Raw genomic sequence first — 14,606 nt, 5'->3', positions numbered from 1 at the left:
GATGCCTTTAAGTGAAAGTGTTAAATCCCTCTTCACCAAGGTTTCGATTTATATAACCTTACTCATGTTTTCTGAATACTGTCTTTTGTCTGGGCCTTAGAGCAAGAGCCCTGCGAATAAGGCTTACAGAATTGGAAAGCCCAAGTAACTGATCACTTCCACAGCACAGAAACATTTCATCAAATAACTGAAGCTGTTGTATATCTGCATGGCTACGGGTGCTTTCTGAAAGGACTCTTACAAGGGATACAGTTTTGATATGCAGAAGGTAAATAAGCAAGTAGGGAAAGCATATGAAAACAGTTGTAAGTAACCCTTCGTGGACAATGAGCCGGTGAGGAACTGTAGGTTCTTTTTAAGATCTTTGTCAACAGTATGAGGCATCTCTGGTGCTCCTCTGGTACACAACGCATAGTTACCTTGGTTATTATTCATAAAACTGCACACATTCTGTTTGTAAAAGGAACCATAGACTATCTCAAAAAGATTAAACAAGTGAAACAACTGCAAATTAATTTTTTTCCATTTTTCACAAAGACGGTAACCCGAAGCAAAACTGAACAGAGTCAGGGAGGCAACATGTGAGCAGGGAAGTGCACTAAAACAAATCTGCCATATAAAGTAGCTTTCGGCCTAGATACAACCAAATGGTAAATCGCAAGCAGATCGGCGGTATAGCATGCACCAATAATAGTAATCTGGCAACTGATTGAGTCTACCCTTAAACGCCCAATTACTCCCATCACCCAAAAATGCAATATAATTTAATAAAGGATTAAAAAAGTATGGCCCTTTTCCAGTTATCTACAGCAATTTCAAGAAAGATTTATTATTACATTTCCACACTAGAGAAACACAATTATGTAAGGTACAAACATTATATTAACTTTCACACTTGGAGAGTACTTCTTTTTAGAATACTTACAGAGAGTTATCAAAGTCATAATTAAGATTTGGGTGCCAGAGCCCAGGAAAACAGACAGCAGCATTCCTTTTCTGGGTGGCCTGAAAATATCACCATGAACCAGCTTCCATCCAAATTCTTCCTGGGCATCTTCCTGGAACAGGAACAAATGATACATTTAATGCAGGTTGAACAAAGTTCTTTAGTGATAGTAACATAAGTAGTGCACTGGAGATTGTATAGGATGCCACCGGAATAACTACATTTACCAACACAGATATGTAAATGACCGGTATGAGTTATCAAAATTAGTATGCCAATAAGCAGCTTGGAAATACATGCAAATTATATTTTAAGCACATGACTACATGTCCAATGGCAGTTGATAAAAGCATATGGTAACATGCACATATGCTTCTCTCTTTCTCTCTCTCTCTCTCTATGTCTGTTTTTAAGCTAATGCGTGAATATTTAGGGAAACTGCGGAACAAATGCAAAAGTTACTTCCCTTCGGTAACGATATATCTGTAAGAGACATTAGTTTGTGATAGATTCCTTACCTTAGAATTACCCCCAGGCGCCAGACTTGATCCAGAAAGTTTGTGTCAGCAGTACCCCTGCGCGTCGGAAGGTGGCGTCATGCAGCTCTGCGTCCGTCGTAGGAGTCGTGATCGCCGGGATGACGTCGCGGCAGCTACTTAGATGCCACCCACGCGCGCTGACGTCAGTTCTGTACATGGCTTTCCATGCCAGGAACGCAGAGCCTTGCAAGATACTGACCACTGGTGCATTGAAACTAGGGCCCTGAAAGGGATGACCTTAACCCGAGAAATCAGTTCGCAGAACGGGGAGGATGGGTGGGGCGGTAAGGAATCTATCACCAACTAATGTCTCTTACAGATATATCGTTGCCGAAGGTAAGTGACTTGTGCATCTGAAAGAGACACGTTAGTGATAGATTCCTTACCGTGGAATACATACCCCAGCAATACCAACCCCGGTGGTGGGTCTGCGAACCAAGATCACACCAGAAAGTCACGAAGAACAGTACGGCCAAAGAAGCTGTCTCTCCGGACTTGGCTGTCAAGGCAATAATGCTTAGTAAAAGTGTGCAGCGAGGCCCATGTGGCTGCCTGAAAGATGTCTTGCAGGGAGACACCACGTCCCAATGCAGTAGTCGCTGCGGTCGCCCTGGTAGAATGGGCGCGCAACCCCACAGCAGGTTCCTTTTTAGCCAGAGAATAACAGGCTTTTATACACAAGACGACCCAGCGGGAGATAGTCCTCTTGTGTACAGCCCGCCCTTTCTTGGCACCTACGTAGCCAACAAAGAGCTGGTCATACACCCGGAACTGTTGTGTGCGATTTAGGTAAAATGAGAGCGCACGTTTTGGGTCCAGACGGTGGAGCCTCTCTTCCTCTCTGGAAGGGTGTGGAGGCGGCAAGAAAGTGGGCAAGGCGATAGTTTGCCCGATGTAGAAGGAAGTAACAACCTTTGGCAAGAAGGAAGGAGGAGTGCAGAGCACAACCTTGTCCGGATGAACAGCCCGAAAAGGAGGTTTATAGGAAAGAGTCTGGAGCTCACTCACGCGCCTAGCGGAGGTGATGGCAACCAGGAAAGCAGTCTTCAAAGTTAGTAAACGAAGAGGACAGTTGTGAAGCGGCTCAAAAGGAGCGCACATCAAATCCGTAAGAACCAGATTCAAGTCCCACTGTGGCATCACAAACTGAATAGGAGGGAGAAGGTGAGTAATGCCTTTGAGAAATCTACATACGACAGGGGACTTGAAAAGAGAGGGCTGATCAGGAAGCCTGAGAAAGGCAGAATTTGCAAAAAGGTAGCCCTTAATAGTGCCCAGAGCAGAGCCCTGCCGGGCCAAAGAAAGTTGGAACAAAAGGAATTTGGAAAGATGGGCAGAAAGGGGATCCACAGCCTTTGCTGTGCACCATGCCACAAATTTGTTCCACCTGCATGCGTATACTGATTTAGTGGAGGGACGCCTGGCTGCCAGAATGATATCACAGACTTCAGGAGGCAAGTCAAATGGCATCAACTGTCGCCGCTCAATCTCCACGCATTGAGGTGGAGGCTAGACAGGTTCGGGTGAAGGACCGCACCCTGCTGCTGCAACAGAAGATACTCCCGAAGAGGCAATCGGATCGGGGGATCCATGCTCATACTGAGTAGCTCGGGATACCAAACTCTTGGAGCCCAGTGGGGCCACAAGAATGACTTGGGCCCGGTCGTGCATGATCTTCAGCACTCTGAGTAGAAGTGGTATAGGCGGAAAGGCATACAAAAGACAAACTCCACTCGTGATGAAAAGAGTTGCAGAGCGAGTGCCGCCTCGGAAATTCCAACGCACAGAACTGCTGACATTGCGTATTCTCTTCGGTGGCGAATAGATCTAACCAAGGCTCTCCCCAATGTTGAAAGAGACCTTGTGCCACCTCAGAGTGAAGACGCCATTCGTGATCCATCATGCACACCAGCGGCTGACTTCGTCCGCCCTGGAGTTCAAAGAACCTGCCTAATGTTGAACCACCAAGGAAATGCCTGAACGTTCCAGCCATGTCCAGAGATGCAGAGCCTCCTGACATAGGGTCCACGACCCCACCCCGCCTTGCTTGTTGCAGTACCACATGTGGTGTTGTCCGTGAACACCTGCACTACTCTCCCCTTGACAGAGGGAAGGAATGCCTTCAGTGCAAGTAAGATCGCCCGGAGCTCCAGAAGGTTGATATGGAGCCTGGACTCCGCCGGAGACCAGAGGCCTCTGATCTCCGCCTCTCCCATGGGGCCGCCCCATCCCAGGAGGGATGCATCCGTCACCACTGTGTGCTCCGGTGTGATCTGCCACTGACCCAAATGCTGGTTCGTAAACCACCACTGCAACTGTCGTGCAGTGCCCACCGAGATCTAAACGTACTCGGACAGGTCCCCTCGATGCTACGCCCACTGGAACTTCAGGTCCCACTGCAGAGCCCGCATATGCCGTCTGGCATGATTGGTCAGCAGGATGCAGGAGGCCCAGCAGCCTCAAGGTCACCCTGACCGAAACCCAGGACAAGGGCCGAAAGATCAGAATCATAGCCTGAATGTGCTGGACTCGCTGTTCGGGAGGATAAACCCGAAACTGCGCCGTATCCAGAACCACCCCGATAAAGAGGAGCTTCTGAGAGGGAATCAGGTGGGACTTCGGCATGTTGATGGAGAACCCCAGCAAATGCAGGAGGTTGTCCGTAGTCTGGAGGTGGGAGACGACTGCCAGGGGCGAGCCCGCCTTCAACAACCAGTCGTCGAGATAGGGGAAGACTGAAACCCCCTGATCTGCGCAGATGAGCTGCGACCACAGCCATCACTTTCGAGAACACCCGAGGAGCGCTGGTAAGGCCAAAAGAGAGCACGGTGAACTGAAAGTTCTCGTGGTCTACCGTGAACCACAGGTAACGCCGGTGGGCCGGCAGGACAGGGCTATGACAATAAGCGTCCTGCAAATCCAATGCTACCATCCAGTCTTGCGAGTCTAGGGCAGACAAGACCTGAGCAAGTGTGAGAATCTTGAACTTCTCCTTCCAGAGGAAGCGACTGACATTCCGAAGGTCTAAGATGGGACACAGGCCCTTGTCCTTCTTTGGAACCAAGAAGTAGTGGGAGTAACAACCACGACCTACTTCTGGCGTTGGAACACGCTCGAAGGCCCCCTTGGCCAAGAGGGCCGCAACTTCCTGCTGGAGAAGTGCCAAGTGATCCCCCAACATGCGGTGGTACTGAGGTGGCATGGCTGGAGGGGTAGTCTCGAAGGGGAGGGAGTAGCCCCTTCAGACTATCTGTAAAACCCACCTGTCCGAAGTGATGGTGCGCCAGTGGGGGAGGTGATGGCGAATCCTGCCGTCCACTCGCGTTTGGTGGGCCTGAAACACCGGACTAGGAAGGTTTGGAGGCAGTGGTGGACTGACCCACCCGCTGGTCCCATGACACACCTCGGCGGGTCCCACGTCCGCAGCTGCGCTGAGACTGTTGCTGCGCAGGCCTGTGGTTTTGAAACAAACGTGTTTGGGCGTCCCTTACTTGGCCACGAAAGGAGTAAAAAGCAGAAGCCGAAGGAGTGCGCGTGGCCGAAAAGCCCAAGGACTTAAAACACTCCAACGCACTGTCTGCCTTGTTGCCAAAAAGACGAGTGCCATCAAAAGGCATGTCTATCAGAGTGTTCTGGACTTCCCCAGAAAAGCCAGTCGTTTTCAGCCAGGTGTGACGGCATAGCGCCACTGTAGTGGAAATCACTCTACCCAGCGATGTCAAGGCACCAACGAAACGTGAACTTGGCTACATCTCTCCCCTCAGCAATAGCTTGGGAGAGCACCGTCCAGGCCTCCTCCGGACACTGAGGCAGCACCTGCGCCACCGTATCCCACACAGAGTGGGAATAACGGCCCAAGAGGCATGTGGTGTTCACAGACTGCAACCCTGAACTGGCGGAAGAGAAAATCTTCCCAAACTGCTCCAGTTTCTTGGATTCCCTGTCCGGAGGTGGGGAAGGGAATGTGCTCGGGGACGCAGGTTTGGACAACCAAGCTCTCAGGGGTAGGGTTTTGGAAGAGGAAAAGGGGTCACCCAGGGCCGGGCGATGGCATCGGGCTACGTTCCTATCCGCAGGAGCCCCTGTGTTGGGCCTGGACCAGGTGCCCAAAAGAACGTCCGAAAGCACATCATTAAAGGGCAGCCGCGGCTCCGCTGCGGAAGCCGCCGGCCGAAGCACTTCTGTCAGGAGGTTAGTCCTGATGGCCACTGTAGGGAGCTCGAGGTGGAGAGCCTCCGCCGCCCTACGCAACACCATTGAAAAAGCACCACCCTCCTCCGCATCCAATGGTAGAAGGAGACAGTGCGCCAGGTTCTGGAGAGAATTCCAGATTACCTGCATCCTCCAATTCCTCTGCCCAGTCCTCCCTGTCCTCCGTAACCTGCAGGGCAGGTGGGAAAGAAGGAGTATGGAGAAAGGGATAGAAATTCCCCATCGGCGTCGGAATTGGCATCGATCGACACCGGTCCGGCGCCATTGCCATGTTGGGGTGGAAGCAGGGGATGGCGTTGACCGATGCCAGTGGCGGTGCCGTAGACCTCGATGTCGGTGGAGGTCGTATGAGGTCAACTGACATTGGCATGGATCCATGGGGGTCTCGCGGCACTGAGGCCGGAGCCGTCGACAACGTCGGGGCCGGAGCCGGCGACGAAGAAGGGCGAGGACCCCCAGTCGCACCCGCGGGGACCGAAGGCGTGCCTGCGGGGCCAGACAGGCCAAAAATGTGGGCCATGGCTGACAGAAATTCCTGCAGCTGAGCCAGTCGCCGACCGTCCCAGAAAGGGCAGGTAGGCAGTTGGCAACTGCATAGGCTCCGCCGGAGCCGAGGGGGTGGGACCACCCTCAGCCGTGTCGCGCGACAGGCTAGGCGAAGAGTGATGTCGCTTCTTCGACTTCTTGTGCTTCGTCTTACCTGACCCCGAGTGGGAAGACTTCGTCCAACGATGGTGGCGGCTCCTCGACCTCCCACGGGACCTGGACCTTGAACGGCCCGGGCCTCAAGCAACTTTCGGGACCGCTCCTGCAAAGTTTTCGGAGCCATGGCCCGGCAGTCAGGGCACGACGAGGGGTCGTGGTAGCACCCCAGGCAGTAGAGACACTCGCGGTGTGGGTCCGTCACTGACATCATGCGGGGACAAGCCTCACAAGACTTGAAACAGGCATCCCTATACACCAGACTCAAAAGAACAGAGACCAAAAGTCCCCAAAGACTCAGTCAAAAATTGATTGGAGGTACCGCTCTCTCCAGATCTGAGCTTGCTGGCGTGGAAAATGAAAGAACTGACGTCAGCGCGCGAGGGCAGAGTCTACGTTGCTGCCACAACGTCATCTCGGCAATCACAACGCCTACGACGGACGTGGAGCCGTACGACGCCACCTTCCGACGCACAGGGGTACTGCGGACGAAAACTCTCCGGATCCAGTCTGACGCCTGGGGGTAATTCTAAGGTAAGGAATCTATGGAAGGTAAAGAATCTATCACTAACTTGTCTCTTTCAGATCATGTTGAACAGCTAGCAGCTAGTTATCCCTTTCGTCTTTTAAATAAAAGCGGTAAGCCTGCTCAGTGATCTGCTGTTCGCAACTCAACTGAAATAACCTACCACATTACTGAAGCCTTGTCATTGTCCTTTAACAGTTGAGGAATGATGACAAACATTGACTGGATTGAGGAAATCAAAGATGGGTGTCTATATAGGTATCCCAATCTTCCACATATACTGATCTTGATGTGGCTTGCTCTGTCCATGAAGTATTTACAAGCCCCCAGTAAATACAACAACTCAACGGAAGAAGGGGGAAGTCTGCCTCCTGGATCATGTGTGTGGGGGGGAAGAGGAGACAAAGGCAGCAACTCCCCCCCGAACGTGAGAAGTGTGGTAACCGCCACCATCACTGTTGTGAATGCTAAGGTTTCCCATGCTAGGCTTGAACAGTTGCAAACTAAACCTGCTGTAAAACAAATGACCTTGAGGAACCGCCTCTGACAACGTTATACCACGATATGAAATACGTATATCCAGACTTTCAGGTGGGCAAAATTATATAACTATTCCGCAGTGTAACATCGATCACTACAGTAAGAAATAGGTGTTTTTCTCATTTAAACATAGGCAATTGTGTGCATGGAAATCATATTGGAGGTATCCACTTGTGTACGAAAGGATACTGGGATAAGAGCTCCAGATTTGGGGTCCATTCAATTTCTAATGTCATGTGGTGAATGTAAGCACGTGATTCTTTTTGACAAGGCCCCCCCCCCCCCCAATTTTTGCCTGGATCTTGGTGCATAAAGTTATATAAAGATAAGTTTTATTTTTATAAATTGATGTGGATCTGTAAGAAAGTGCCCTCTTTTTGCATGGTTGCCACCACTTTTTGCTAAACTGCTGATGTACTTTGACTGAGTGTGCCTGGGTTCCTGCCAAACAGGTACCCAGGGCCTATGTTCTTTAACTAAACTGCATTGAAAACGAAACCCAATTGGCACTCTTTGGCCACAGGTCAGTCACTTGTAAATGGTACCACAGGTACCAAGGGAACTGTGGCCAGGGAAGGACTAAGGGCTACAGTGCTTATTGTGCTACCCTTAGATGCCCTGTACCTCAACACACACACACACTACCATTGCAGGCTGCGTGTTTTGGTGCAGAACAAAGTGAAGAGTTGACATGGCACACATCTGTGTGCAATGACTACAACCAACTGCCCTGGCATAGGTCAGCCACCCCCCTAGCGTGGTGCACTATACCAGTGGAGAGGTTACAGGTGCATGAGCCCTGTACCCCTACAGTGTTTAAGCCAAATTCTTAGGCATTGTAAGTGCAGTAATACCATCAAGAGTATATGGTACTGGGAGTTTGTCATTACAAACTCCACGGTACCATAATGGCTTTACTGAAAACTGGGAAGTTTGGTGTCAAACTTTTCAGCACATTAAACCCACACTGATGCCAGTGTGGGATTTAATGAAAAATGCACACAGAGGGCATCTTAGAGATGCCCCCTGAAAAACAAGCTAAAACTAGTGTCCAGGGCAAGTGGCTGCTCGCCAGCTGCCACCACCACCTTGGGATTGCTAGAGCAAGCCCCGGTCCACTTATAGGGGATACCTGGACTCTGCACAGTATGCCTCTTTTTGGTATACTATATAAAGAACCAGGCTTCCTACATTGGTGGGGCAGTGGTGGGATACAAGACTTGACATTTGCTGTACCACTCGGTTAATAAGCGATTCCACTAAAGAATCCAAAATGGTCTTTGGCTACAAATAGCTTTTGTCTATTTCAATTTCTTTTTCTAAATTGCTTAACTTAACTGTTAGGGCTGTGTGCTAAGCCCCACATTCCAAAATGTTTAGAATTTAAAAGTATTTTAGTTATTTAGCCGATTTTACAAAGTCTACTTAGAAATGTTTTTAAATTTCTAAAAAGGTCCCAACTACTTTAAATCCATGAATTTTTATCCTTTGCACACGCTCCAATATTAAATGCAAATTCCACGCGTAATAGGTGCACACAAAAGGAATAGGAGTAATGTCTTTGTCTTTTCTTTGTCAAAGAAAAGACAAAAAAGACATTACTCCTATTCCTTTTGTGTGCACCTAATACGCGTGGAATTTGCATTTAATATTGGAGCATGTGCAAAGGATAAAAATTCATAGCTTGATTGGCCTTGTGGAGCAATGTTTGGAGGGTCTAGGGTGTTTTCCCTAACCTATTGCACCACAATGATACACAGGAAGTGAACACTGACGCTAACTCAGTAGACGCCAATTCTCCTAGTCAATGACACCCCCCTAGCGCTAATACTTTTAAACCATGACTGCGGTAACAGTGACCCAGGGAAAGTGGATGCTGAAGAGGATGAGGGTTCCATCAGCAATCTTACTAATAGTAACACCACTGGGAGCACTACTAGTTGCACCCCAGAAGAAGACTGCGAGGATGCTGATCTTCAAAAACTAGCAAAGAGGATAGCCTTAGAGACCAAACTCTTAGGTATAGAAAAGGAAATAGGTGAGAAAGGCCTAGGACCCATCTCTGATGGCAGAAAAGTTATAAATAGGGAGAAATATGAAGCTATAGAGCCTAAGCTCCCCAAAGGGACTGTCCACAAATAAACAAAGGGTGATTATATCACCAAATGGTTTACTGCCTTTGAGAGGACTAGTAGAATGAGTGAACTCAGCAAGCAGTATTGGGGCTCTATACTCTGGGAGATGATTTCAGGAAATTGCAGGGATAGGCGCCTGATCCTGGGTGAGACAGGTGCTGTGTACTATAACCTCATGAAGTATACCCTGACTGAGGGCTTTGGACTCATCACTGAGCACAGGATCAGATGCAGGTAAACTCTTAAAACGTCGAGTCAGACCTGGGTAGATATTGCTGACTTCTCAGTCAAAACACTAGGTGGCCGGTTAAATGGTAATGTGCAAGACTATGATGGGCTTTATAATCTTATTATGAAAGAGTATCCATTAAGTAACTGTGTCTCAGAAAAATTGCATCAGTACTTGGTGGACGTAGGTTCAGCCTCTCGACAAGAACTAGGAAAAGAGGCTGACCACAGAGTCTTCTAAAGGCCCCTAAAAACTCTTTTAGGAGAGTGGACCCCGACAATACACAAACCAGGGCTGGGTACAAGGTAAGAACTGGGATCCAAAGAAGGCTTGATGCTTTAATTGCAAAGACAATAGGCACCAAACTGGAGACCGTATCTAGCTCTAAAAGAACCCCCCTAGTGCACCTACAGTTCCAAATGCAGTGGTAAGTCTCCAGATGATACCACAGGAGTGCCCTGACCATGCCAAAGAGGACACTAAAGCAACTCTAGTCTAACAGGACAAGGTGGATGTAACTACCTTGGCTGTCTAGCCCAGTAACTTGGAGAAATACAGACAACAGCCACATATTAATGAGGTTAAAGTTGAAGCACTGAGGGATACAGGTGCAGGTGTGTTGTATCCTGCTTTCCCTCCTCTTTGTCCTTTTTCAGTGGCTTGTTCTCTGCTGCTCAGCCAGTCTCTATGATGTCATGTATTGTTCTATCTGTGTATGTTCAAGTGTACTTGTCGGTTATCTTGGAGGCTGAGCAGCAGGGTGGCTGCTCCTGGTGGGGTCTTTACTGGATTCTACTATCCTGATTATATGCTGTATCTGTCTATGTTGTGACTTCATCTCAACAATAAATTTACATCTGGAACACAGCTACAAAGAGCCATCTTTTATTTTATTGGATGTTACACTGGCGACGATTCGGAAAAGGACCCATTTAAAGAATTTTTATTGCAGCTTAAGAGAAGAAGAAACACATTTAAAATATTCCTGCTTGCCTCTGGGTACCCCACTGGTGTCTGCATCCAACCGACAGCCTCAGCCCAGAGCATTATGTAACCTTTACTGAAGCAACTTTACTTCTAATTATCTGCAATAACCTCTGGCACATATCTAAAGGACAACCTTGCCTTCTGCCGGTGAGTCAGCTTACATACGAGTCATTTTTCTACTGCTGACTATTCTTGGTGTGCCTGCGCTCCTTGTGCCAACCTGCTGTTTAAAGGTCTCCTGTTTACAAAAGCGCTTCTTGGACTTTTACAACCTGCAATTAAAATTAAAGTGTGCCTGCATCGACTCCGTGTTTCGGTACCTTGGAGGTTGTGCACTGGCAGTTTAAGTGAAGAGATGGCTTTCACGTTTATGAGGATGAACTATTTCAAAATATCTGGGTTTGGGAACTTCAGACTGTTTCAATTTGTGTAAATTGGTGATTTATGTGTGCTCTGAGGTGTTTTGGGCAACGCAAGTAATATTCTGTTTTGTTATTTGGCTTGCCTACGAATTTAAACTGTTGTGAAGCCGTTGAATTACATTTTTTTTTTTTTTTTTTTGAAACCGTTTATTGCAATCTCAAATATATACAAGTATGGGCCTACAACCTTCCGGCCGGCCGCTAAAGTGACAAAAGCAAATGACATACATACAATAAGGCACTTGGCTTTGCATAGACGATAAAGCAGGAGGTATCAACAACGTGGGCCACATAACTCTGAACCCACAATACGGTTTCGTTTTATACAACACAACAACAAAAAACCACACCCGCAAGGCAACCCACGATCGAAAATGACGACACGTGCTCCTCAAGTGGGGAACCCCAACCATCCAAAGAAATCCAGAGAGGGGGAGGGAAACTGATCCGGGACTGGGAGAACAATTTGCCCAGGGCTGAGGGAGGGGGTCAACTATGGGGATGGAGCTGGTGAAGCGGGACGTTGAATTACATTTAAATCACACATTGAGCTTGTGTACCTTACGTGCTCTCGTGCTTCTCCGTCTTGTGTGACGCCTTGGACTTATGATCTGCATGGTTGTATTACGCCCAGCTGCACTGACACACCGTGAACCACCGGCCCTGCATCGTCAACATGCCGCCATTTTTGAGGAATACATAAAAACCTCTTGTTGTCATATTTCCTCAAGGACTCTGCACGGCTAAAAAGACCAAAAGCCACACCGTGGGACAAGCCTGGATAATATGGACCTGATTATCTCCGGAGGAAGATTAGATTAGCGTGCAGCACTCCCACTTACTCAGTAAGGCCTCTTGTGTTGCGAATTTTTGTGTTTTTATTTGTCACTTTCAAGAAGCTTCACATGGAACTTTTCTAACTTTACCAGCATGCCGCTTCCTCTCATGTTTAAATACTGTACTGCAATACTTTTCCATGAGAGATTGAATCTTCTATGTGACGCCGTCCTTGGAACAAACAGAGCGTTTGGGATTTTGGCCTTACATTATAAAATTTTCAATGTGCACTACTACGGATTTCTTGAGTACTAGGTTTGAGTACTGGCGAATTTTCTCTCCAGATGTATCCATGGTGGAAAAACATTTGCTGTTTTCCTGTTTGAATATTTTCTTTGCTTTGTTATACATGCTTATTATTTACATGATGACATATTTCTCCTCTTTAGTTACCTTCAATGTAATGCTCTATGCAGGTTATTGCATATATGTTAGTTTTCAGAATTTCTTTAAAGGTACTGGGAGTGCTCATTGCTAGGCATCCTAATTTATGGTGGTGAGCCATTCACATGCTCAATTTCTATTGAGGAGCTCAAGGTTTGATTTCTGGTGATAAGTTTATTTTGTCATACTTACTAGTCCTGAATTCTATTTGAATTTCTTGTGATGCAATGCTGAAGTAATTGATTTTATCTATGCATAATTGTGCTCTATTTCTGTAATGGTGTTCAATTTTATTGATGCTTGCTTGTGATGAACCACTTAAATGTTCTATTTACTTAGAGGTGTTCAGTTTTATGCAGAGCGTTAAAGGTGCTCAGTGTTTATGAAGAGCCGTGGAAGTGTTCAGTTTTATTGGTGCTTATATCTGATGAACCACTTAGATGCTCTATTTTATTAGGAGGTGTTCAGTTTTATGAAGAGCCGTACAGGAGCTCAGATCTTTTTATGCTTATTGGTGATGAGCCGCTGGTGCTCAGTTCTGTTTATGCTTACATGTTGTGAACCACTTATGTGCTCTACTTTGCTAGAGGTGTTAATTCTTATTGAGATGCTCAATTCTATTTATGCTTACTGGTGATGAGCCATAGAGGGGCTCAAATATGTTGGTGCTTACTTATGCTGAACCACTTCGGTGCTCTACTTCTTTAGAGGTGTTCTATTTTATTATGCTTGCTTGTGCTGAACCACCACTTAGGTGGTCAATCTCTTTTGAGGTGTTCAATTTTGTCATACTTACTGCTGATGAGCCATATATTGCTCAATATCTATTGAGGTGTGCAATTCTGTGGGGGGCATTCTTTATTTTGCTTCCATTTTTGCTCGTGATGACATTTTTCTTGTGTTATGCTTTAACCTCTTCTTCCTACTTTGCGAAGAGGGTGTATATGTTTGATGTTCTGTCATTCTTTTGCTCCTCTACTTTCTGTTCTCTCTCCCTCATTGCTTCGGTTAAGGGGGACGGTGTGTTGTATCCTGCTTTCCCTCCTCTTTGTCCTTTTTCAGTGGCTTGTTCTCTGCTGCTCAGCCAGTCTCTATGATGTCATGTATTGTTCTATCTGTGTATGTTTAAGTGTACTTGTCGGTTTTCTTGGAGGATGAGCAGCAGGGTGGATGCTCCCGGTGGGGTCTTTACTGGATTCTACTATCCTGATTATATGCATCTGTGTATGGTGTGACTTCATCTCAACAATAAATTTACATCTGGAACACAGCTACAAAGAGCCATATTTTATTTTATTGGATGTTACAAGGTGGCACTATGGTGACTGAGAAACTGATATCCCTAGGACAGTGTCTGACTGGTGAGACATTCAGAGTCCTCAACGCTGATAACCAGACTAAGGTCCGTCCTTCGAATGAGGAGGGGTTACTGGACAAAAGAAGGTGGTGTTATCTTCTGTAATTATTGTAGTCTGTCTGCTAGGAAATGATCTGGAGTCCTCAGCTTGGGCTGAGGTCAAAAGAAAAACCCATGCAGTCATGCTAGGTATACGTGATTGGGTATGTGTAAAAACAAGAGCACAATGCAAAGCCCAGGGTGAAAAAGAGGAGTTGAAGCCTGGAATAATGGCCCAACGAGCCAAGAGAAAAGGCAAGAAGACTTGGAAACAAACTAAGGTCCCCTCTCCTCAGGGAGAAGAACTGTCAGACCCAGAGGTAACTGAGCCCCAGGAACTTGGGCCTTACACAACAGAGCTCAAGGGTCCAGGGTGGCCCTCTAGAGAAGATCTGTGTCAGGGGCAGAGGCCCTGTCCCACTCTTGAGAGCCTGAGACAGCAAGATGCTGACCAGGAAAAGGGAGAGGTCAGTGTCTCCCACAGAACCTATTGGGAGGAGGAACTCCTATACACTGAGGCCAGAGACCCCAACCTGGTGCCACTAGGAGAGTGTCAGTGTCCTAGCAGTGTAGATTTTTAACTCTTTCGCTCATGACATCCCCTTACCTGGGCATGTTGGCCAGAACAAAACTTGTAGTAGGTTAGTCACCCACTCCTACTGGCAAGGTATGTCCCAGAAGATGGAGTTTTTAACTCCTGTGTTAACTGTCAAGCCAGTGGTAAGACAGTTAACCACCCAAAGGTCCCCTT

At 47.3% G+C, this 14,606-nt stretch overlaps 1 protein-coding gene across 1 annotated transcript in view; it reads right to left on the bottom strand.

Moving 5' to 3' along the window:
• The window catches only part of TM9SF2 (transmembrane 9 superfamily member 2), a 262,110-nt gene that overhangs the window by 125,511 nt on the left and 121,993 nt on the right, over positions 1-14,606 (bottom strand). The window contains exon 10 of the mRNA XM_085622258.1: positions 926-1,058. Coding sequence (XP_085478384.1) covers positions 926-1,058 — 133 coding nt within the window. The remainder of the gene's footprint in view (positions 1-925; positions 1,059-14,606) is intronic.

Source organism: Triturus cristatus, chromosome 8 (genome assembly GCF_964204655.1).
Source record: "Triturus cristatus chromosome 8, aTriCri1.1, whole genome shotgun sequence".
Lineage (NCBI taxonomy): Eukaryota > Metazoa > Chordata > Amphibia > Caudata > Salamandridae > Triturus > Triturus cristatus.
Note: the sequence above shows the minus strand (reverse complement) of the source record. Positions and strands in the feature narration are given on the sequence as shown.